This window comes from Drosophila erecta, unplaced genomic scaffold, assembly GCF_003286155.1.
Source record: "Drosophila erecta strain 14021-0224.00,06,07 unplaced genomic scaffold, DereRS2 tig00000219-arrow-pilon, whole genome shotgun sequence".
Lineage (NCBI taxonomy): Eukaryota > Metazoa > Arthropoda > Insecta > Diptera > Drosophilidae > Drosophila > Drosophila erecta.
This window is the reverse complement of record NW_020825213.1, coordinates 2,799,992-2,824,620: the sequence shown is the minus strand read 5'-3', so window position 1 is coordinate 2,824,620 and position 24,629 is coordinate 2,799,992. Positions and strand designations below refer to the sequence as shown.

The following is a 24,629-nucleotide window of genomic DNA, read 5'->3' as shown; positions in this document are numbered from 1 at the left end:
ATAATAACGTAACAAAACTTGAACCACTAGAATACATTCACACAAAAGAAATAATCGAACAACACAATCAGACGAATAATATCTTTCAAATAATAACACTTACAGCATTAATCATACTAGTTATAATTGTTGCATTGTACTTTATTTATAAATATAAAACTATACCCCAAAAATTAATTGTAAAATTCAAAAATCAAACCCCAGAAAACGAAACTATTATACACCCTGAAACAGAAAACGTTGTACCCCAGGTAAATACCCCTGTATTGTACCCTACAATAAGCGCCTGAGGACAGGCTTTTTTCTTAAGGATGGGGAAGTAACATATCCATTATTACACCCACAACTCCCCATAAGATAACTATAAGCAACATACACTAGTATAAGCTCATATACACACATTAATGTATAAACACAAAATATCTAAGTCTAAGCACAAAATGTAATCAAAGAACGAGAGCCCTTCGATTAACCTTGGACACAGCGTCATGTTCCAAAGCCACCCTTTCTCACAGATCGCAAATCGTAAACATAGACACTTGTCGCCTTATCATAAACATAGACACTTGCCGCCTTTATAAACACCGACTCTCGTCCCCTAATCATTTGCATTCGACCACTTGGCGAGCCAACTGAAATAATAAACTTTCGCGATCGGCGCCTACGCCTACGCACTTGTCCCAGGATTCTCCAATTACCCCTATTCTTCAGAAGACTCTCTTCCAACAAGAAAATAGAGGTTTACAACCAAACTCTCTTAAACTTCGCTCTTTGGCTTCCCCAAATTACCTATAAAACAGCAAGCATGCCTCCATGCAGTAGTTCAGTACTGAGTACGTTATCAACCGCGATAACACCGCTTAAGCCAATTTAACTTTCCAATCTCGTGATAATCAAATGGCTCTAGTCCTTTCCATAAATGGAATTAATAAAAAGGTTTAATAAAATATAAAACTCAATCGTGTGTTTTTTTTATCAAACCCTCGGTCTGAATTCGTAAATATATATATATATATACTAATATACTATTAATCAGGATCAATAGCCGAGTCGTAATGGCCATGGTGTCTGTCCGTCATTTTGAAAAATGTTATATTTTGTAATTTTTTTTAAAAGATCTTGTAAATTTCTATAGATTTGCAAAAAAAAACTTTTCTGCCAAAAAACGTATATATATTTATATATTAAAACCGTGAGTATGCTTTTCCAGTATTCGCTTTTACTCTACAAGTAACGAGTAATATAAATACAAAATTGTATAAAATTGCTGAAATACAGTCATGTGACTTCCTGCATTTAACACAATCACATCCAGAGGTTAGCCGTTCGGACCAGGCAAACTAACCCCGACTTTACATACCTAAATCATAACATTAACATAAATAAATGTTACTAAGGTTCATATTTTAAATTTTATGTGTGAAAATATTTAGATTATATTAAAAATATACATTTTAAATAAGTTCAATATCGAATATTTACTTTAGAATTTTTAACATCTCGATAGAAGAAGGGCATTTTTATTTCTAAATTCGTTGTATGGACTGAACGCAATGTTATAATTGACGATACACATAAAGTATTCGATTAACCTATGTGATTACATTATCGAAAAACTTAATAATGAACTAGTTCTTTTCTCACAACTATTACAGAATTTCCTTTTTTTTTGTGTATGATGTTATATCAGGAAAACAGACTTGACCGGAGTTCGGTGAATATGTAGTTTTACAGATGGACTTTTATCGAAGCCCAATCGCATATACTGATTGATTTGGGTATGTGATATTCATCTAAACATACATATGTTTGAATTCACAATTAAAAAGTGCAAGGTGGGTGTGAATAAAAAAATATATATTTCCTTTTAGGAAATCTGAAAATTGGAGTACAATAAATTTTTAAATAATGCTAGTTTCTGTAACAATACAATAATACAATAAAAATCGATAATTTAGTTTAAACTAAACAGACAGTATAACGAATAAGCATATTTTTATGTGTGTATACAAGTTTGTGTGTACATATAAATTTCTATGCAAAAATGCATAAACGATTACTTCTTCTTTAATTAGACAATCTTTTTAATATAATATCTAACTCTTATGTACACACATATGTATGAGGGAGTGGTTAGGTTTACAGTGGCTTACTATTTCCGTCCACAATTCTCAAAAAAAGAATTACAATAATGTACCGTCAATTTGATAAAAATGTCAGAATATGTACAATGTATGTATATTATTTTGTCTATCATTAACCCATGCATTCCGCTCAAAATGTTTTGCGTTCGAAGGAAACACATACATATGTATGTACACACTTTTATTGCCCCACCCCAAGCCAGCATTTTATTTGAGCTTTTATTATGAGCTTAAATAAATCAATTTGAAATTATGTTTCACTTGATATATGATGTGCGGAGGAATTCTGATATTTTACAAATATTATACAGTATTTTATTATTTATTGTGTATTATATCCTAAACTTGTTAGTTTTCCTTGAATTAATAATTAAATGGAACATTTATGTATGTATTTATTTTCCAAAATCTTGTATTGCGGAATGTATTTTGAACGGAACTTCCTTTTTTTTTATGTTTACCTTTAATCACTTCACCGCTTTTTGTTTGGAACCATTTTAATTTTTAAATGGCTTGGATGCAATCAATTATTTTTTGCGCTATTGCTACTATGATCGGACAACTACAGCAATTAGCCCCAATTCCGATTACATTTGTGCGTATTTTATTTTATGGCTGTGACTAGGGAAAATTTTCAACGAAGCTAAAAATAATTGTTTCTAAATATTTGTGTATTGCTGTCAACTGTTGGACAATGCTACTAAGTTTGTGTTTTAAAATGCTCTAGCAAAAGAGCTGTCAAAGTCGAGAAATAAAGTCCCAGTACAACGTCTTCTATGAAATTCCCTATCCAAAGGGAGAAATCTCAAAATTTTGATTAAGTATAGATACAAGCTAGCAAAATAAAAATCTAAAGATATTTGAAAATATTGACAGTTCTGGGCGGTTTGACGGCGTTATAGTGGACGTGGCTTATGTTTTTGGCATATAGAAATTGGTAAGGCAAATAATAAAATAAAAAAATTGTAATATTTTATTAATGTATGGGTATGAAAGTTTTTTGTGTTTTGTGATACAAACTTGAACAGCGAAGGCGTCACCTGAACCTTCATGCTTAATATGAACATTCTAGCTTTTATAGTTCCCGAAATCTCAGCGGCATACGGACAGACAAGGTCGAAGCTTGGACTTTTAGTATTCAAATATGCCAAAAAGTGTTCGTATTTTCAAGATTTCAATTGTACTCCCTTTTCAGTTTTAATATGAATTCAACTCACATGTTCGTATTTTAAAATAATTGTACTCCTTTTTCAGTTTAAATATGAATTCAACTCACATAAATATGGACCTTTCATTGACACACGAGTCTGCAAACGTGCAAGCCCAATTTGCATCTTTTCAAAATTATGAACAATTTTCGGCATCAGGATATTCAAGCACTCCTGTATATATAACAAAGCCCCCAGGAATAGGTGCAATAACAAAAGTTGCACCCCACTGTTCGGTTCTCGGCACTCAAAATAAGATTGAGACGACATCTATAGACAACTCTATTCCAGACATTGAAAATCATCCATTAGCTCCAACGGTGAGATATGTACAAGCGGGTCAGTTTGATGACACACCCGAATATGGTGTAGCCGCTTTACCTTGTGGTATAGACTCTGAGTACACAGCTGAAGCTGTCGTACCTTACTGCTATACGTCGGATGTAAACTATACAGGAATTCAAAACCCGACTTCAAATATAAAACCATTTTCTGGAAGGCCTTTTAATGATAACCTAAATGGATCAGAAGCTGTTGCGGATTCCCAATGTCGAACGTTTAAAAGTTCTGCTGAATTTAAATTACCTCAATTCGCCATGAGCTCTATAAATACAATGCCGCAAAGATTGGAAGAAAAGGATGATTACATTGAAGGATCAGAAAATGATATTTGTTCTACAATGAGATGGCGGGATCCCAATCTTTCAGAAGTTATAAGCTTTTTAAGCAACCCTAACAGTGCTATAAAGGCTAATGCAGCAGCCTATTTACAACATTTGTGCTACATGGATGATCCAAACAAGCAACGCACAAGATCTCTGGGAGGAATACCGCCATTAGTTCGACTGCTATCTTATGATTCTCCAGAAATACATAAGTAAGTACTAATTATTAAATAACAAAAATGTAAAACGGGCTTATGCCGTCATATGGTTTTATACATGTTTTTCAATTTAGAGCATGTCGTTGTCCGCACTGATGATTACAGTAATATAAAATGGTCTTTGTATCAAGTAGCTATGTATATAATAGACCAGTAATTACAGCCACTTTTTAAGAATTTCATTATAAAATTTTGTTTGTCTAGTAATGTCATATCTTCCCACTGGAATACAAATTTCAGCTGTATTGCACTCCGATACACTTAATATTTGTAATAACATTTAACGAATTACTGCTAATAAACACAAGTTAATTTTAGTTCTTCATGGAATACCTAACTCCCAGACATCTGAACTGCAAATTTTTGTGTGCGCGCGGGTCCCCCGGCAAACACCTTCCGCCCAACCGACCGAGTGGCTGTGACGCGATAAGGGTAGACACGGTGCAAAAAAATGAGTAATAAACGTTGTTAGAGCGGTATAGTCAGAATTTGTGATAATAATACTCTGTAGGGGTCATGCAACTCATAGTTAGATCTAATAGTGCTATTTGCTAGTGAATCTACCGACTCGGGACTATCATATTAACCACGATAACAATTACAAATAAAGATTGCTCCAATCATCGTTCTACTGTTAATTAACACTAGTCTACTAGAATAAGTTGGTAATTTTGGCGCCTAAAGGCAAACAGTAAAAGTTTCTTTTTCACCTATTCAACGCGATCCGAATGAACTCCATATTGCGAACTACTTACATACGTTATCAATACTCAAGATCCGGACGGACTAGTGAGCAGGTTTTGTTTGCACAAGAACACCAAGATCGTCTTCACGTTTTCTTCTGTCCAAAGAGCACGCATTTAGAGTTTAAGTCGCGTTGTCACAAGAAAAAGTCATTAGCTTACACCAACAGCCATTTAAGTTTAGTCTTTGTCGCTACTCGTCTTTATTCCTTTATCTTTTTTTTCGTCATGTGTAGAAATGGTTCATGGAAACCGTATGGAATGCTTGCACCACGAATCAAACACACTTCTCATTTAGCAGTCCTTGAATGTTTTCTCCTCGAATGCATCGTCGTCATCAGTTGTTGCAGGAATAGAGTTAAATAAGCGCAAGACCTAAATGACCTGATATTGGCTTCATTAAATGGGACCAAGGTGTGAAGATAAGAAATATCAAAAATATCAAAATATCATTAACAAAGAGCACCCCAGCTATCGAACGGCGATCTTCGAGTACTTATCTCTAAACTGCATGGTATTTCGCCTAACAAACTCAAACTTTGCATACGCCTTCGAAAGCATATATGTAATTCTAATGCGCAGAAAACTGGAATTTCTTGGCAAAAATAACTCCCAAGTCCAAAATCTCATCTAACAAGGAGAAAAGGTTCATTATTTATGGAGTAAGCAGGAGCAATTGTTCACAAGCACTTGCTATATGTAACAACATTACATTTATTTATATTTAAAGGCAGTTTATTTTTAGTGCACCATTTGCAAATTCTGTCGAAATCAGCCAGAAGCAAGATACTGTCACTAATAGTGTTGTCTTATAGATTTTGAGATCATCTGTGTTCAGCCGGTAATTGGAATAAATAAAAGCAAATGGTCCAGAGAACTACTTTGAGGAAGCCCAGAAGCAGCTTCATACTGGTCGGAAACAATTCCACTCACCTCGACATAATAAGGCCATATAATATTATGTTATCCAATTTAAAAATGAAGAGTAGCATGCTTCGAAAGTTTGGCGCTCAAAGCGAAATGACAAACTTTGTCAACGGCTTTAACGAAATCTTAGAATGGGCTTCAAAGGCATATGCAGTGCTTGCTGATTTTAGCAATTGGCCTGTAGTTGGTGACAGCAGTCTCACTACCATTTTTGTGAATCGTCATGATCTTGGAAAGTTTCCATCTAGAAATAAAGATACCCTTAGGTAATGACGAAAAAAGCTTCCTAAGAGGGAGAAAAAGGTTCAAAATACAGCTTTTAAGAAAAAAGGAGGTGACTCCATCAATGTTGGGTTTAGAGGAATTATTAAAGTGCATCAGCAATGTCGTCATCAGTAATATCTAACGATCCAATATTGAAGATTTCTGGAATCTTGCCTAAAATATCTTATTCATTCCAGGCAACTGCCGACTCAAAGCTAGTAGAAAAATAGCATTTCCTTCCTGATGCCAACATGGGAGTTAGCTGAAATGTTCCCATATGTCATAGCAGAAGGTATTGAAGACGATTTTTTGGAATTAAAGCGCCAGAATGTGTAGGGGTTCGTCTTAAGGCTATGTTCAACATCAGAGATATACTGATTATATAAGAACTTATTCAGGAACTCAAATTTTCATTTGTGTTGTCTGTACTTTTCCTCATCAACTGAATTACCCCATTGGACATACTTATACATTTTGTAGTAATATTTTTTAGTTTTTGAAGGCCTTTTGTGTACCACGGCATCTTCTAAGAACGTCGCACCTTGGTTGAACTATAGCTGTCAAGAGTCGATCTGAGGGCCAATAAGAACTTGATATAGTTAATTTCAAGGCAAGTAATCGATAGTATGGAGACCCAATCTAATGATAAAAAAGAATTTTTAATTTCATTTAAGTTTGCAGTACTTATACTGAATTTTAGAATTTAAAAACTTAATCATCACAACAGGAAATAGTAAATTCGGCGAGAGCAATTGAGGCCCATGCTATAAAAATCATCAATAACATTCATTTCATGAGACAGGTGTACAATGATAGGAACCATGGATGAGGAGTGCGAATCAAATGTCCATAAAACAGAGCCCAAATTAAAACGAGAGAATGCTGTAGTCGAGTTCCCTGACTATCAGATACCTGTTACTCAGCTAGTGGAAGTGCAAACGAGAAATTTTTAGGCGTTAGGGTGGGCGTGGCAAAATTTGGAGACAACCTTGCGCTGCTTCTATGTCTCTGGAAGCTAAATGCTAAATCTCAACATTCTAGTTTTTGTAGTCTCTGATATCGAAGCGTTCATACGGGACAGACTATTGATCCTGATCAAGAATATATATACTTTATATGGTCGCTAACGATTCCTTCTGCAAGTTACATAATTTTCAACGAATCTAGTATATCCTTTTAGTCTGCGAGTAACGGGTATAATCACCCGTCACAAATCAGCCATCGGAGTCCTCCAAGTTGGTATTAATATGGGAGATGTTATCCATGTGGGTCTGATAAAGAGCAGCGTTGCTTCCAGGGGGTATATAGGAAGCCTCATTAAACAATTTCCCATCCGTGCCAGATACCGATTCCGCTAATTAATTTAAAATAGAGACATCGTCGATGAGTTCGATGAGTGTACGACGAACAGCCACAATAACACCACTACCCCTCTCGCAATGCATTGTGCTGTAGTCTCTATACCTACAGAAGATTTCGAAAAGATTCGGATCAAATAATACTGCCAGGTTTCAAACAATATAATGACATCGTAATCAGAGTTAGAGCTGTTGAGAAAGACTAATTCTATCTTAGTTCTCATGACAGTTATGTTTTGAAAATTTCCTTTTCTTTTAATTTCCGTTCTTCTGTAAGCTGCATTGGGCATGAAATAGAAGTCAGTCCATAGATGGAAGTCGCAGTCCGTGACAGGAGGTGCGTCCAAAGATTCACCGAGAACACTACGCAGAAAGTTAGCTCGAATTAGTATAGGGTGCTCCCAGCCATAGTTCAAGCCGCTGGCAGCATAATCAGATTGAATGTAATCACGCGTCGTTATTGGAGGCATATGGCAATCCAAGGAGTAGGGTCAAAGGAAATTTTAAGGAGTAATAGATGTAGAGCGCAGCGGACTGCGCAACAGGTGGTCCCTGTTCAACAACTGATTGAAAAGCAGTAAGGAGAGCGCTATTCCAGTAGCTGCTCTTTACATTAAGATTTCAACTATACTCAGCTTTCTTTGAGGAAAATAACGAAACGGCAGTTCTACCAAATATATTTTTTTTAGCTGGGTTACAAACAAAAGGGAACACTATAGTTTCTCGACTATCAGATGCTTACTCAGCTAGTAGGATATTCATTGATTGCAAAATAAATAAAAAATGCGTGCGAGCTAGCTAGTTTCCTATGGAAACTATATGATAAATTGACCGATTTTGATCAAGGCTATATATACTTTTCATGGCGAAAATATACCCTTTTACTTTACGAGTAACGGGTATAAATATAGGTATTTATTGAAGTTGCACTTCAACCGCCCCGAAACCAAGACGTTTTACAATATCTTAAAGCCCAACACGTTATCAGTGACTTCGTCAAACTATATTAGTATTAGTCATTTTATGTGTATAACTATTTGTTATGACGATATCAATAGACTTTGTTTCCAAAGGTGAAGTTGAGACCTAAAGGAAGAGGCACATATTTATTTAAAACCAAAAACAAACTTATGTCTACGTAGTGATAAAAAACATCGAGTGTGCGGTGCGCTATTTTGACGGCCATGGCTGTTATGATACGCACCCGCTTAAAACTTTAATTTCCTTTTTAAAACATCTTAATAAAAAATAGTTGCTCGATATCCTTACCATTTCAACATCTATGATTGCTGAATAACTCAAAACCCAGCTTTATTTTGATATTTGTGACAAAAAAATAGGAAAATAAAGTGTTCCACTATGCCAGAGCCGTAGAATAGAAAATACAATGGGGAAATTTATGCTGTTGAGGACGGTGCAACAGCTGATTAATGCTATTTTATATGATCTTTTAATAAGCGTCAAAGAAACCCATAATCAAACCGATACAATACTGTGTTTGAACTTAAATACTTTGTTCCTTCATTTGTTTATCTATTGTTATATACTACGTAGTTTTCGTTTTAAGCTCCTGGAACCATCTGTTTTAATGTTTAGCCTAAGCTGCATAGCTTATATTCTAAGTCTTTTTGAAAAACCGGCGTCGAAAGTTTTTAGTTGTTGGAAAGGTATTTTGTATAAAAAAAAAGACATTTAGTTATTTTTTTGTTTATACGTTTTGGCGATCTTTTCAAGCGGTAGTCCACATGGGCATACATTCTCAAAAACGTGTTTAACGATATATTTTTCTAAACTACATTCTTAAAAACGGGCTAACGATATATTTGTCTAAACTTTATGAAATACCCAACTTTTAATATATAACACATTTTTGTAAATGCTATACAGTTACAGAAAGAAATATATAGTGCAACAAAAAGAAACACTTATCATTTTAAAACAACAAATTCTTTCTTAGCAATAAATTGTATATTACCATGTCTAAGCTCTCTTTTAGCGCTGTTGAACCAGTATTTATATATTTATATAAACACTGTAGCTCTAGCTAGGTTTGCAGAAAATTTTCTTTAAATAGGTACAGTGAGGGATTATAAATAAATTTATTTCGAACATCTTTTTTAGTTTGGTTAAATACCATGAATTAAATATTATCTCATTTCTTTTCTTTTTTTTGTCAAGTTTTAACTTGTATTCCGTAACTATTGATATATAACAAGAGTTTATTAATATAAAGTCCTTTTTTTGAATTACATATACTGATCAAGATATACATATGTATATGGTGATACCAAAGTCATTCAATAACAAGATACGTAACGGTCAAACGTTGATTTCACTATGCCACTTTTCGGGTGGCCGGGAAAAATGCTCTTTCTTCAATCTCTACATCATAGTATTGAAGCAAATACACCGGTCGTTTATCAGCGTATGTGAAGTTTAAGCGGTTGATCATGGTCCTAAAGTTCAGGGAAGTATCCAATGGAGAAAGGTCTATATCAGCTGGGCCGTTTATTTTATTCCTTATACCAAGAGCTTGGTAATGCTTAGAACTATTCTCGTATTTTTCGTACAGCTTTTATGCAGTATGTACCGCTTTTCGCCACGGAACGTAAGTTTCGTTCTTGCCCTCGAAGGGCCTTTACGATATATAAAGTTTCGTTGCATATGACTTTTGTCCTAATTAAGTGCAAGTATTTTAATTTAGTTTATTTAGTATTCTCACTATTTTTTGTCGTGCTTAATTTGATCAAAATCGAAAATAAAATCGGAACAGTAAGAAAATTAATTGAAAATAATAGAAAGGCAATGATAGATTTGTCGTTTTTATTCTTATTCGATAAACATTTAATATATTAGTTTGGTTTCCCTTCCGCCTTTTTGTCTTTTGAATTTCGCGGCTATGTACAAAGCGCTACAGAGCTCGTAACTCGCAATACTATACATAATTTGAAAGGTCTTGACATAACCTACAAAACGACGCTATGCATGATTAGTTTGGATATTGCGTTCAACAGTTATAGACGTGTAAACATGGAGTTCACTAACGCCGAAATTCGCGCTATTTTAAAGCTTTCCTTCGTTAAAGGCAAATCCGCCAGAGAAACGTTCCGTGAGATTAATGGTGTTTTGGGGGATGGTACTCTATCACTTCGAACCGCGGAGGAATGGTTTCGACGATTCAGAGCCGGTGAAAACGACACCATGGATAAGCCAGCCGGCGGAAGACCTGTGACGACAAATACCGATCAAATCATGGAATATATCGAGTTAGACCGGCATGTGGCATCTCGTGACATCGCCCAGGAGATGGGAGTTAGTCACCAAACCATTTTAAACCATCTGCAGAAGGCTGGATACAAAAAAAAGCTTGATGTTTGGGTGCCGCATGATTTGACGCAAAAAAACCTTCTGGACCGAATCAACGCCTGCGATATGCTGCTGAAACGGAACGAACTCGACACATTCTTGAAGCGGATGGTGACTGGCGACGAAAAATGGATCACATACGACAATATCAAGCGAAAACGGTCGTGGTCGAAGGCCGGTGAATCGTCCCAAACAGTGGCCAAGCCGGGATTGACGGCCAGGAAGGTTTTGCAGTGTGTTTGGTTGGATTGGAAGGGAATCATCCACTATGAGCTGCTCCCATATGGCCAGACGCTTAATTCTACCATCTACTGCGAACAACTGGACCGCTTGAAGCAGGCGATCGACCAGAAGCGTCCAGAATTGGCCAACAGGAAGGGTGTAGTGTTCCACCAGGACAACGCCAGACCACACACTTCGTTGATGACTCGTCAGAAGCTAAGGGAGCTCGGATGGGAGGTTTTATCGCATCCACCATATAGCCCGGACATAGTGCCAAGTGATTACCACCTGTTCCTGTCCATGGCGAATGCCCTTGGTGGTGTAAAGTTGAACTCAAAAGAGGCTTGTGAAAAGTGGCTGTCCGAGTTCTTCGCAAATAAGGAGGGGGGCTTCTACGAGGGAGGTATTATGAAGTTGCCGTCTAGATGGAAACAGATTATCGAACAAAACGGCGCATATTTGAACTAAATCCGATCACTGTAACACTTTTTATAAAGCATTGAATAAAGAGCAAAAAAGCGGAAGGGAGATATTTTCCAACCTATTATATTATATACTTTTATTTTATATACTTATAAGCTTTAGCTTGACAAAGTTAGCTTAATTTCTCTTTATTACTCTAGACCAAGTCATCGGTAATTGTAATTACAAACTGGTGCCCATAGTCCTTAAAAATAATTCCCAACTTGTTATGGCTTATATTTCATTATACGTTCCCTCTAACAGCCTATAAACTAGTGGACAGGAAGTGCCGTAAATTCAGTTAATAAATGTGTACAATTTTGTGTTGGTGCACGAAAAGTGGTTTCATGTGGTGCGCAGATAAACAATGTACAACCAGAAAGTAGAAAATCTAAATTCTAAACTCTAGACCAAGTCATCGGTAATTGTAATTTAAAATTAGTGATCATAGCGTTTAAAAATAATTCCCAACTTGTTACGGCTTATATTTCATTATACGTTCCCTCTAACAGCCTATAAACTAGTGGACAGGAAGTGCCGTAAATTCAGTTAATAAATGTGTTCATGTTTGTGTTGGTACACGAAAAGTGGTTTCATGTGGTGCGCAGATAAATGCAGCTTTTTTTGTTTTAAAAAAAAGTTGTCAATACTGTCAAGAACTGTATTGTGTAGTGTGAAGACACTGTATTGTGTATCAGGGATACACAAATTATTTTTATACCCGACTAAAAAAAAAGTGTCTATACTTCTTTATCCCTTTTTAAATGAATAGAGGGTTCATAACCATACTTTTCAGTTCACCGAACTGTTCACTAGAACTGTTTGCTTTAGTGCAATTGCGAGTAGTGCAGAAAAGCAAGTGTCAGTGAAATTAAATAAAAAAAAGACGACAGATACAAAAACATTGCGTACTCTACAACCGGTAAGTTAAAAAATATTTATATCTTTTAAATCTTTATACAGTTTAGATAATATATCGAAAAAAATTTAACGCTTTCGATATGTTATGGTGTAGACTAGTTAATCTGAACTGATAAAAGCCTTTTTTTTATTTTCAGCAGAGACTTAAATTGAAGAAAAATGTTTATATTCTGGTCGATGCAATTTTATTATAAACGGAAATTGAAATAAATAAACTAAATATTTGAAAATATGGTCACTAATACTCGTTTTATTTTTAGTTAATCCCGTTTTAACTAATATCAGTAACCTTAAAATAAGGCCAACATGGAATCTCTTCCTAGCAAACCTGACATATAATTCTTGCTCCTCGATAAACTATATATTGTATGTGGTTCCAATTCCGCATTTGGGAGACTTTTATACAAAAACCTAAATTATAAAAGGCTTAGCCTAGAGTTAGTAAAGTAGATTTGGTTTCGTAAAAAGTACATATTTCGCTATCTATAAAATATACCATTTATTTATTTAAAGCTAACTTAAGATAACTCAGAACTATCAGCATTAGCACCTAAGGCCTTTCGTTCGTCTAGGGTGACAGTGGTTTATACAAAGTGAGAGAAAAATATAGTTTTATATTTTATGAATTATGTTTTGGGGTTAGCAAGTGCGGTTATTGGGTTGATTGATTGAAAGGCAGCTGTTCTTTGAAGGGAATGTGAAGGACAATTAACTAGGATGTGTTTAAGGTCTAACTGATAATGGTTGCAAAAGAGACAGATGTTGGGGAGGGATCTGTTCAGGTAGTGGGCATTAGTAAGGTTGGTGTGTTCAAGCCCTGAGCCTGTTCTTAAGGATTTGCGTTTTCCTGTTGGGTGATGTGCTGTTGTAGCAGGAGTTTGGTGTGGTAGCTTGAAGTAGGAGCATGTACCAGGGAGTTATGTTGTTTGTTTGAAAGCGACGTATGTGCCGAGAAATGTCGACGCAGTTGTAATTTGGGGAGTAGACGAGGAAGTGCCTGTGGACATCTATAGCTGATGTAACATATAACGTTGCCGTTAGCTTTAGCTAAGGCAGAGTACGCGCTTGTATTTCCGGCTGTATGGTCCTAGCTTAGCTCTCCGGCGATTACAAAAATTATTAAAAATAAATTCGCGTACTAATAAAACTGAAAATGGGGGGAGGTCTAGGCTCTACTATTCACGTCAGCATAATGAGGAAGCTGGCTATAATGAAACGGAACTACGATGGCATCGGGAAACCTTCCTACTGTTTTCACATACATAACTGCGAAAAAACACCAAACCTGCCTAGATCTCTGCTTCGACCGAAAAAAAAAACAGAAATCCCTCGAAAGGTTTATCTTGATTGGGACACGGCATTTCAATATTTCTGGAATCAAACAATTTTAAATAATTATTCCATTTTCCAATTCCTTTATCTATTGTACAAATCAAAATATTCAAAGCTTCATTTAGATTCATTGCGAACATATAAAAGTTCTAAAAAGGTCTATCAAGCTTATTATTTAAACAATATAACTTGAGAGTGGAGATAATAGGTTGTCAAATATCTCCCTTTCGCTTACCTTATATTTACTACTCATATAAAAATACCAAGTTATAATACAAGAAATGTAGTTTCGAGAAAAGAGAGTCGAATAATAATACAAGAATGTGCATAAACTCGGTTTTTTATCCGTAGAATCAGAGAAATGTAAATAATACGATATACTGTAAAAATAAACAAAGGCTGCTTGGCCGAGCTTCCATTCTATTACGGCATTACCCGAACTCTGATTCAAATTAGTTGAATGAGCATTAGTTTTGCTCTACTCATTTCAGATTTTCAATAACTCACTCGGCTGCAATTCCCACGTCGAAAGATCTTTCGTGGCGAGCTGCAAGCGTTGCTTACGTTTTCTGCAAATAAAGCTGGAATCAGATACCAAAAGAATAGAAGCTTTTGCCCTACATTAGGCTAACACCTGCATCTGTGCAGTCTCGAGTTTTGTTTTATTCTTCTTTTCGCACAGGCCCTGACTATTTATCTAGATTAGACAGAAAACTGATCTTCTGCATATAATAATTATAAATCACTGCCGAACTTGAATTATCATTAACGTATAAAATAAGGTTCGATTTCAAAATCCAATTTAAAGATAAGAGCTCTACTGCTGTAGAGGCTCCACCGGATGATGAAGAAGCTCCTCGTGGTCTATACATATTTATATATAGCGATTCCTCAATCGGTCTCCAATGCTCACATGGAGCTCCCTCGACCGTGCAATCAGTTGGTGAAAATTTCCAATGTCCAAGATGGCCGGTGGGTCTTATATACCTGGGAGAGTGGTCTTTCCCTTCCGGTTCTTTTTGTACCTCAGCGCTATTTTTTACAGCGATCAGATGTTTTCTTTTTAGCTGTTTGCAGTTACTAATTAATCATACCTAAAGCTTTATCTAATACGCGTGGGCAGTTCCCTAAAGGTCATTAGATATTATATGCATGCTTTTAGGCTGCTGCAGCGACAAGCACAATTATTACATTTTTTTGTCGGCGTATTTGTTGCTTATGTTCCAATGGGATCTATATAAGTTCAATTTTTGCGAAGTGCTTAGAGACAAGGTTTCTTATGGTTGATGGATAGTATGAGTTGTTGTTGGTATTGGTGAGGGATTTTAAGGCGGACAGGGAATCGGAGTAGATAGCATGCTTGCGTGGGGCTTTCAGTGCAAACTTAACTGCTTCGTTTATGGCTATTATTTCGCTTGAAAGGCCAAATTTGATTTTGGTGGTTTCGCTTGTTACACTATAGCGTACTGTTCCATTGGCCATTGACCCATCTGTGAAAAGGAATTTGTGGTGTGGAATAGAATTTTTTAGGTATTGAAAGAGTAGTTTGGAAGGTGAGCTGGATTTGTTTTTTTTTTTATAGAGATGTGTTGATAGCGTTTTGTATAATTTCTGAGTTGGAATTTTTCTTGGGGATGGTTTTTATTGGTGATAAGGGGACATTGAGCTTATGACAAGGGTGTAGTCTATAGTACTGAGGTATTTCTTATTTGTTGTTTTAACTACATTTTTAATAGGAGTGAAGGAGCTTGCTTCCCTCCTGTGTTACAAAGAGTTTATTTGCGGTTCAATTATTGGGTTGTTAGTTAGTTCTTGTTATAAAAGTTCCTAGAGTTGATCTTATTGCTGAGTTTTGTATAGTTTTTATTCGATATCTTAAGGTTTAGTAGTCTATTTTAGAGATGAATATCGAATTTATTAGTTGGATAAGGGAGTATTTTTAGATGAATGGTGTTTTATGGTGTTAGTGGTTTACAGAGAATTGAGTAGATTGTCTATGAGGTTGTCCAGTTGTATCTGTTCTTTATTGTTAGACCAACGATTTTGGTGCTGGAATATTTATAATGCCTGTTTCTATTTGTGGTTTGCATTTGTGTTTAAGTGAACGGCTTTGGCATTTGTCTATTGAAAGGAAGGCACCTAAGTGCCCCATTTATATTGTTGGAGGAAAAGGGATTGGATAACTATTTCGTCAAAGGTTTTGGAAAAGTCCAATGATAATATATTATAGAGAGGTGGCGCTTTAGAGAGAGGGATCTTGTTACTAGTTGGTCTACGAATAATAGACTGTCTAGAAGCGATTATTTCCTTTTAAATCCGAACCGGTTGTTGTGAATGAGTTTGTTGGCTAAAACTACAAACGTTTAGCTATAATTTTATCAAGAACTTTAGCCAGAGATGGGTTCAGGGATATGGGTCTCTAGGATGCGGTAGCGGTTTTTGTGGCCTTTAATATAGGAACAACTCGGCTAACTTTGTAGGCTTGAGGAATGTGGGAATTTAGGATATCGTTGAAATGTCTTAGGACTCTGGGTGGTGAGGGTGTTCTGGATCATGGAGTATGAGATACGATCTATACCAGGAGTGGAACCTTTAAGTGATTTGAGGGCGGATAATAGTTCAAAAAAAGAAACGTATTTTTCTATTTGACAGGCTGCTTGAGATGGCGTGTAGTTTGATTGTGTGTTTAAGAGCAGCGTATTGGTTATGAAGATGCTGGAAAAGTTACTGTCGTCAGCTTCTTGTGACAATAGGTTGCCGAAGGTGTTAGTAATTTCCGAAGGGGAAGTGGTAGTTGTTTGGGTATGAGTTTTGTATGTGGCGTGTATATGTATGCTGGGATAAATATTTGCCCAAAGTCTCGAAGGGTCTGATTTGGGGTGTATTTGGGAGGTGAATTTTTGGATGGCCGTTTTCTTAGTTTCTTAAATGGCCTTTTTAAACTCTAATATGTTTGTTGCGTTTATGTTTATTTTAAGGATTTTCCATTTATTGGTTTTCGATTTTTTTTAGTTAAGAAAGTTCCTGGTTCCATCACGGAACTGTATGGGAATGTTGTGTTTTGTGGAATAGAGGTGTATGCTTGCGCCATGTATTTAAATTTTTTTAATGAATGCAGCTAGCCGAAGGCCATAGCAGCCAGCGCTTTATACCAATGTTACCTTTTAAGTTTTTAACTTGCAGGGTTGGGTACGTGAGATTTTATTGCTAAAGTGTTCCCATCTTGCTTTTTTAAGGTAGAACGAGGGATGGAGAGGAAGAGCTAGGGAACATTGAAATAAGGATTGAAAAGTGGTCCCTTCCATTAAGGTCGTCTATTACTTCCCAGTTAGTTTCGGGGGCTAGTTCGGCAGAGACAAGCGAAAAATATATATGCTTGAACGTGTTGTCAATTGAGTAGGATTTTTCGCTTGAGAGAATATAATCTGAAAGATCTATATAAATATATAAAGATCTATGTTGCCTTTTGATTTGGGTCTGGGGGAACCCCAGTAAGGATGCCAGCTGCTAAAGTCTCCAAGGACTAGGGTGGGTAAATTATTTTCGTTATATGTAGGAAGATATTATGGTAGTTAGTTTTTGAATTAAAAACTGAGGATTTAGTTGGTGTTGTGCGTTGGAGATAGATTTGTGCACTAAGATGGTTGTGCCACCGAATGCGTTCGAACAGAAGCTGCAGTAAATTTTAAAGTTGTTATGGGGATAGGGGGGGATGAGTTGTGGGATATGATGTGTGGTCCAAACTCTTTAATTAGTATTTGTAGTTGGGAGTAATTGTTCCTTTGTAATAAATTTAACATTAAAATAGTTTAGTGGGGGTATAAATGGGTTAGTAAGATTATTTATTCTCTAGCGCTGGTTGTAACGGTACATACTGAGAATTGTTGTTGGTTTGGGTAGGTAACTTAATGAGCTTTAGGTTTGCTTGGCGAAACTAAGTACGACTGATCTCAAGAATAAGACTGATGACTGATGATGGCATAGACCATAAAATTTTAAATATAGAATGGACGTAGTAACGTTTAAAAGCCCGCGTGCGTAGTCATCACAAAAATCCGGATGCTTAATCTCAACTTTCTAACTTACAGTCTTGAGATATCGAATTTCATACGGATTTCATATGAGTTTCCAATGTCTGATAATTATATCCGTTACTCCTAAGGTATACTAGATTCGTTGAAAAGTATGTAACAGGCAGAAGGAAGCGTTTCCGACCATATAAGGTATATATATTCTTGATCAGGATCAATAGCCGATTTGATCTGGCCAAGTCCGTCTGTCCATCAGTATGTTACGTCGAGATCACAAGAACTATAAGAGCGAGAACGTTGAGATAAGGCATGCAGATTCCAGAGTCATAGACGCAGTGCACTCTAATGCACTCCAATTATTTCCAAATGTTGCCACTCCCACTCTAACGCCCACAAACCGCAAAAAAATGGCACGCTCACAATTTTGAAAATTTTTTTGATAATTTTTGGATAAATCTTGTAAATTTCCACAGATTTACCAACAAATTTTTGCAACGCCCACTTATACGCCCACAAACAGCTCAAATCTCACAATTTTAAAAAATGTTCTTATATTTTTCATTTTTGAATATACATATCTTGTAATATTCTATAGATTTGCCAAAAAACCTTGCCACGCCCTCTCCAACGTCCAAAACTGTCACGCCCACAATTTGAAAAATATGATATTTTTTTACTTAACATTTTTTATATATCATGTAAATTTCTATAGATTTATCAAAATACTTTTTTGCCACGCCCACTTATACGCCCACAAACCGCCCAAAACTCTTACGCCCACTTTTAAAAATTTTTTTTATTTATTTTCATTTTATTTTTTCCCCACTTTTTACCGATATGATATTTCAGAAAATTTCTCGTTTGCACTTCCACTAGATGAGTATCGGGTATCTGATAGTCGGGAATCTCGTCTATAGCAATCCAATTGTTTTAATTTGTATTTCTTTACAACGCTCACAACTTCCGATACCATGTTCACCTTATATTTAAATATTTATTTAATCCACATTTAGCCAAACAACAAATATTCTCCGAATCCTATTTTTACTATCGACAATATTAATAAATTAAGTTATGAATGAATTCATATTGTTTTCGAGCTAAATGCAAAGCTAAATCACGCGTATAAAGCACATATACATTTTTTTGGAAGTAAAGCTCTTTTTTTTTTGTTTCAGAAATGCCTGCGGTGCTTTACGAAATTTATCTTATGGAAGACAAAATGATGAAAACAAACGTGGAATAAAGAACGCGGGCGGAATAGCAGCCTTGGTCCATCTTCTATGTCGGTCTCAAGAAACAGAAGTAAAAGAATTGGTGACTGGCGTTTTGTGGAATATGTCTTCCTGTGAAGACTTGAAACGGTCAATTATTGATGAAGCGCTTGTTGCTGTAGTTTGCAGCGTGATTAAGCCTCATTCTGGTTGGGATGCAGTTTGCTGTGGAGAAACATGCTTTTCTACAGTATTTCGAAACGCATCTGGAGTTTTACGGAACGTCAGTTCTGCTGGAGAACATGCAAGAGGATGTCTTCGCAATTGCGAACACTTAGTTGAATGCCTTCTTTATGTTGTGCGAACATCAATAGAGAAAAATAATATTGGAAATAAAACTGTTGAAAATTGCGTATGTATACTTCGAAATCTTTCATACCGATGTCAAGAAGTTGATGATCCAAATTACGACAAACATCCTTTTATAACACCAGAAAGATTAATTCCATCTTCATCCAAAGGTAATTAATAAAAAAAATATTTTCGTTGTTTTTTACCGCCTGTTACTCATGAACAAGTCATTAAGAATCGACTTTTTGGGAAAATTGTATTCTTTCTTGTTTTCATTACAACTTGGTAGACAAAGTACTTGACTTTGTTTTTAAACAACGGTTTAGGGAGGGTATATTGATTTCATTTAGAAGATTCCAAAACAATAAAAATACATATATATTCCCAATTAGTATCAATCCACATCATCCAATATCCATGTCCATCTTTCGGTCCGCTTCTATGCAAACTAGGCCTTAGCTCTAAAGCAATCTGCATGAAACTTTTGTAAAAGTTTTCTTACTATTGCAGGAAGTAGGCCAGTATACCATATAGCTGTTATAGAAATAAAAGGAACCTCATAAACGTAATTTTCGCTGTTCAAATTGGCTCCTGAAAAATACGGTATGCAGGGATACCATGAGCAGGTCGTAAACACGTACTTATGGGACAATCGCCGCCAAATAGTTTGACTGATGAGAAAAGCTGTCATAATCGCAATAAACAGACGCACCTGGTTCCAGATTCTGAGCGTTAATACTGCGACCAGTGGCCCGACTGTTAGTAGGTACTTGAAGGCATCTCATGGGCCATCGCTTGGTTGTATAGACGGCACCACAACAAGAATCAAATCCACCAATTGCAAATGGCTGGTAAATGGTAAAATATCTTCTGGGTTATGTTTAGTTGGGAGATACCGCCACGTAGCCTCACCTGACCATTCTTGAGTCTCCGCTAACCTATTTGTAACGAATCTTGACATGGTCGATGGATGGGATTAGATCCAATGCAACGTGATTATGGAATCCGACCAATAATTCATTCAAAAGGGACCATTAATATGGATTTTATTTAGTAATAATTAGTTTAGTGAGTGGCACTGAACTCAGACCTTGGGAGCATTTTAGTCTTAACTTCTTTATTATAGATTTTGAAGTCAGCAATGACAACTTTTTACCTGCTTTTTTTTTGCTACGGATATAATAGGTTTTCATGGATGTGTCCACAAAGGCATGCAATTGAACTGGTGCCATGGAATTGGTATATTCCATCGAGGAATTGTCTCGAAATCGACGTCCCAATCAAGATTGAGTATAAAAAAATAAAAAAAAAAAATATATATTTTTTTTTCTCATATAATGATAGAACTTAAAAAGCCAACGGTTGCGCCAATAGTATGTTCCTTTTCTAGCTCTTAGAACGATGTCGAACGAATTGTCAATATCAAATATCTTTTTTTGTCAACAACGATATTCCCAGCGCTTTTCTAGACGCCAGATAAAAATTGATTTCTTTGAACTAAAGAATTAAAAACAACACATTTTTAGATCCTTTTTGACTGCAAAAACAACGGAATTTTGTTGTGAAAATTATTATTATCGAATTATTTTCGGAGCTTGTTTTACCAGGTTAATTTTCGACACATTTTAGTTTATCGACTATAAAAAAACCCTATCAGTAAGAAAATGTTTGGTTTGTTTATTTCAGATTTATTATTTTAGGAAAGTTTTAAAAATCTAAATTCCCTCCATAGCTTATGAAACTCATACTCATTTTTTGTAACAGGGAGATGTAACAGGGAGAAGGAAGCGTTTCCGACCATATAAAATATATATGTATATGTATTCTTAATCAGGATCAACAGCCGAGTCGATCTAGCCATGTCAGTCTGTCCGTATGAACGCCCCGATCTCAGGAACTACAAGAACTAGAATGTTGAGATTAAGCATGTTGCTTTCAGAGACATAGACGCAGCGCAAGATTGTTTCCAAATGTTGTCATGCCCCTCCTAGCATCCACAAACCGCAAAAAACTGTCACGCCGCCACTTTTGAAAAATGTTCTGTAATTTTTCTATATATCTTGTAAATTTCTATAAATTTTCCCAAAAACTTTTTGCCACGCCCTCTCTAACGCCCACAAACCCCGCAAAACTGTCACGCCCACACTTTTAACAAAATTTTAACTTTTTACAAAATTTTTTTTCCCCATTTTCTACAAGTATTCTTGAAATTTCTCGTTCGCACTTCCACTAGGTGAGTGAGTAACGGGTACCTCATAGTCGGGGAACTCGACTATAGCATTCTCTTGTTTTTTTTATTAAACTTAATCATTGTACCTTTTGTCCCTTGTAGCGAACTGAATAAGTACATTTTAATGTATTTATAAAAAGAAAAACACAACAATCTTTCGCCCCAAAAACTGATATAAAAACCTTTCTCTGTTGGAGGGATGTTCGTCGCTTTTATCTGATTGTTTTTTTATTTATTGCTATTTTTTTATTGACTTATGAAAAATTTTGGTGAATAAAGTCTTGACAAATACAAAATTAATAAAGAAGAAACCATTTTAGAAGTATACTCTTTAATTTAAATTTATCCATTTTTAAATATTTCCTTATTTTCAGGAGAACATTTGGGCTGTTTTGGAACGAATAAAAAAAAAAAAGAAGCTAATAACTCCGATGCTCTCAACGAATACAACATTTCTGCTGACTATTGTAAAAGTTCTGTAACATATAACAAATTAAACAAGGGATATGAGCAATTATGGCAACCTGAAGTAGTTCAATACTATTTATCATTGTTGCAAAGTTGTTCTAATCCGGAAACACTCGAAGCAGCTGCTGGAGCAATTCAAAATTTGTCTGCATGCTATTGGCAACCCAGTATTGATATTCGAGCAACAGTGCGTAAAGAGAAAGGTCTACCGATACTGGTTGAGCTTCTAAGGATGGAAGTGGATCGTGTAGTTTGTGCAGTCGCTACAGCCCTACGCAATTTAGCTATTGATCAACGCAACAAAGAACTAATTGGAAAGTACGCAATGCGTGACTTAGTCCAGAAACTTCCATCTGGAAATGTACAACATGACCAAAATACATCAGATGATACAATCACAGCTGTATTAGCAACAATTAATGAGGTTATAAAAAAAAATCCAGAGTTTTCCCGTTCCCTTTTGGATTCAGGTGGGATAGATAGACTTATGAACATAACAAAAAGGAAAGAAAAATATACCTCTTGTGTGTTAAAATTTGCAAGTCAAGTTTTATACACCATGTGGCAACATAATGATTTGCGAGACGTTTATAAAAAAAATGGATGGAAAGAGCAAGATTTTGTTAGTAAACATTTCAATGCACATAATACTCCACCAAGTTCACCAAATAACGTAAACAATACACTGAATAGACCGATGGCTTCACAGGGACGTACTCGCTATGAGGACAGAACCATTCAGCGCGGAACAAGCACATTATATAGTGCTAACGATTCTAGCTCTGCTGTTATGTCTAGTAATGAATCTGCAATGCTTTCAGACATGGTTAGAAAACAACTATAAAATTGGTTGTATTTTCATTATTAAACTAACTGAAAAATGAATTCAAAGCTTAAATTATATTTACTTATATTCCTTTAGCAAAAGTGTTTTTGCTGTATTTACTCAACTTAATTGTAAAATATCATATTAAATAAACATTTAGAAAACTAATCATATAATTTAAAAAATAAAATAAGAGTATCCAAGTTTTAATAATATACATAATTTTATTCAAATTCCAAAAAAAAAATGTTTAAATAAAATGCATAGGTAAGATCGGCCATTCAAAGAAAACGCGTATTCATGTTCTGTACTTTTATTTCCTCCTTCACCTTTTTTAATTTCAGCAACTAAATTTCTAAATCTGGTGTAATAATAGAGCAAACTATAAATAATGGTATTGATCATATTTTCATTTCTGAGGTATATCGTTTTATGTTCGAAAATATGTTTTATAAAATTTCAACGCCCAAATAGTATAATTTTATAAGTAGGCATTTTGTAACCTGGTTGTAAAAAAGGATTTAGCCCGAAGGGGAGTCATTTTTTTTCAGGCACCAATTTTTCAGCATAAGCTGATCGTAAAACAATCGGGTTGTGTTTCTGCCACTTTTCCGAATGGATAGTCGTGGGCCGCGCTATACGATTCCCTTTTTTTTGGGGTTGTCCGTCAAAAGACACACTCCACTTTTCTCTTTAAAATGGAATCACCAACTTTTGCTGACTTGCTGGTGCCATAAGTAATTAGAAAATAAATTCTCGTAAATTAAATTTACTTAAAATAAGAGTCCATTTTGTATCGGAGAGTTTACGTCCCAAAAAGGTCCACACGTCATTAAAATTGGTGACTACGACTATAAACGTCGGCCTGAAGACGCTTGTGTATCTTTATTAATATAAACAACATTATAACAAAATTATAAAAAAATCATTTTAAATAGATAACGGGAATTTCACATGCATAGAAAGCGACTTACTTAATAATTTATTACTGGGCCTTTTCCAATTTGGGCTTCTAAAAGATTCACATATCCTGACCTGTTCCAAGTCTTACTTCCAAAAGATTTACACGGAATCTGATTTTACCCCGTTAACTTCCGTAAACACCTCATGAGAACTTTTTGCCAAGCTTTCATGCTAATTTTATATTTATCATTTCTTTATGTTTAATGCTCATTATTGCGTCATCAAATTAGAATCATAGCACTATATACCGCTTAAACTCGTCCTCAGCATATCGATAATTGGGGTCTTAAGGATAAATCGACACTAGCTTCCTGACTTTCACGTCTGGATGGATGCTGAAGACTTCCTGTTGAACTGTGGATAGCAGAGGTAGTGTAATTTTGAATTTGATTGTGCTGCCCTCAGTGTGCATAATCCTGTACAGCAGAACAACATTTTTCGATACGACTGGCAACATTTAATGGGACGGAAGATGATTTCCAATTTGGACTAGTTGATCTCTTAAGAGATACTAGAATTGTGATGACGGTTCTATGAAGGATGTCGGTAAGAATACCCTTTTCAATGATATTTTGTGTTCCTCCAATGAAGTGGAGTAAATGATAATATCATCTAAGTAGACTAAACAATCCTTATAGATTAAGGCTTCTAGAAGGTTGTTTATGCAACGTTGAAAGGTTGCTGGTTTATTTTTTAAACCGAAGGGCACGAGTATA

At 35.6% G+C, this 24,629-nt stretch overlaps 1 protein-coding gene across 1 annotated transcript; it reads left to right on the top strand.

Moving 5' to 3' along the window:
- Nucleotides 1–1,577: 1,577 nt before the first annotated feature.
- LOC26526228 (catenin delta-2) lies at nucleotides 1,578–23,161 on the top strand. The gene is made up of 4 exons (XM_015159989.2): nucleotides 1,578–1,835; nucleotides 3,399–4,229; nucleotides 19,040–19,596; nucleotides 22,031–23,161. Exons 2-4 carry the CDS (start codon nucleotides 3,406–3,408, stop codon nucleotides 22,966–22,968), a joined length of 2,319 nt encoding a protein of 772 aa, XP_015015475.1. The 5' UTR covers nucleotides 1,578–1,835; nucleotides 3,399–3,405; the 3' UTR covers nucleotides 22,969–23,161.
- Nucleotides 23,162–24,629: the final 1,468 nt, after the last annotated feature.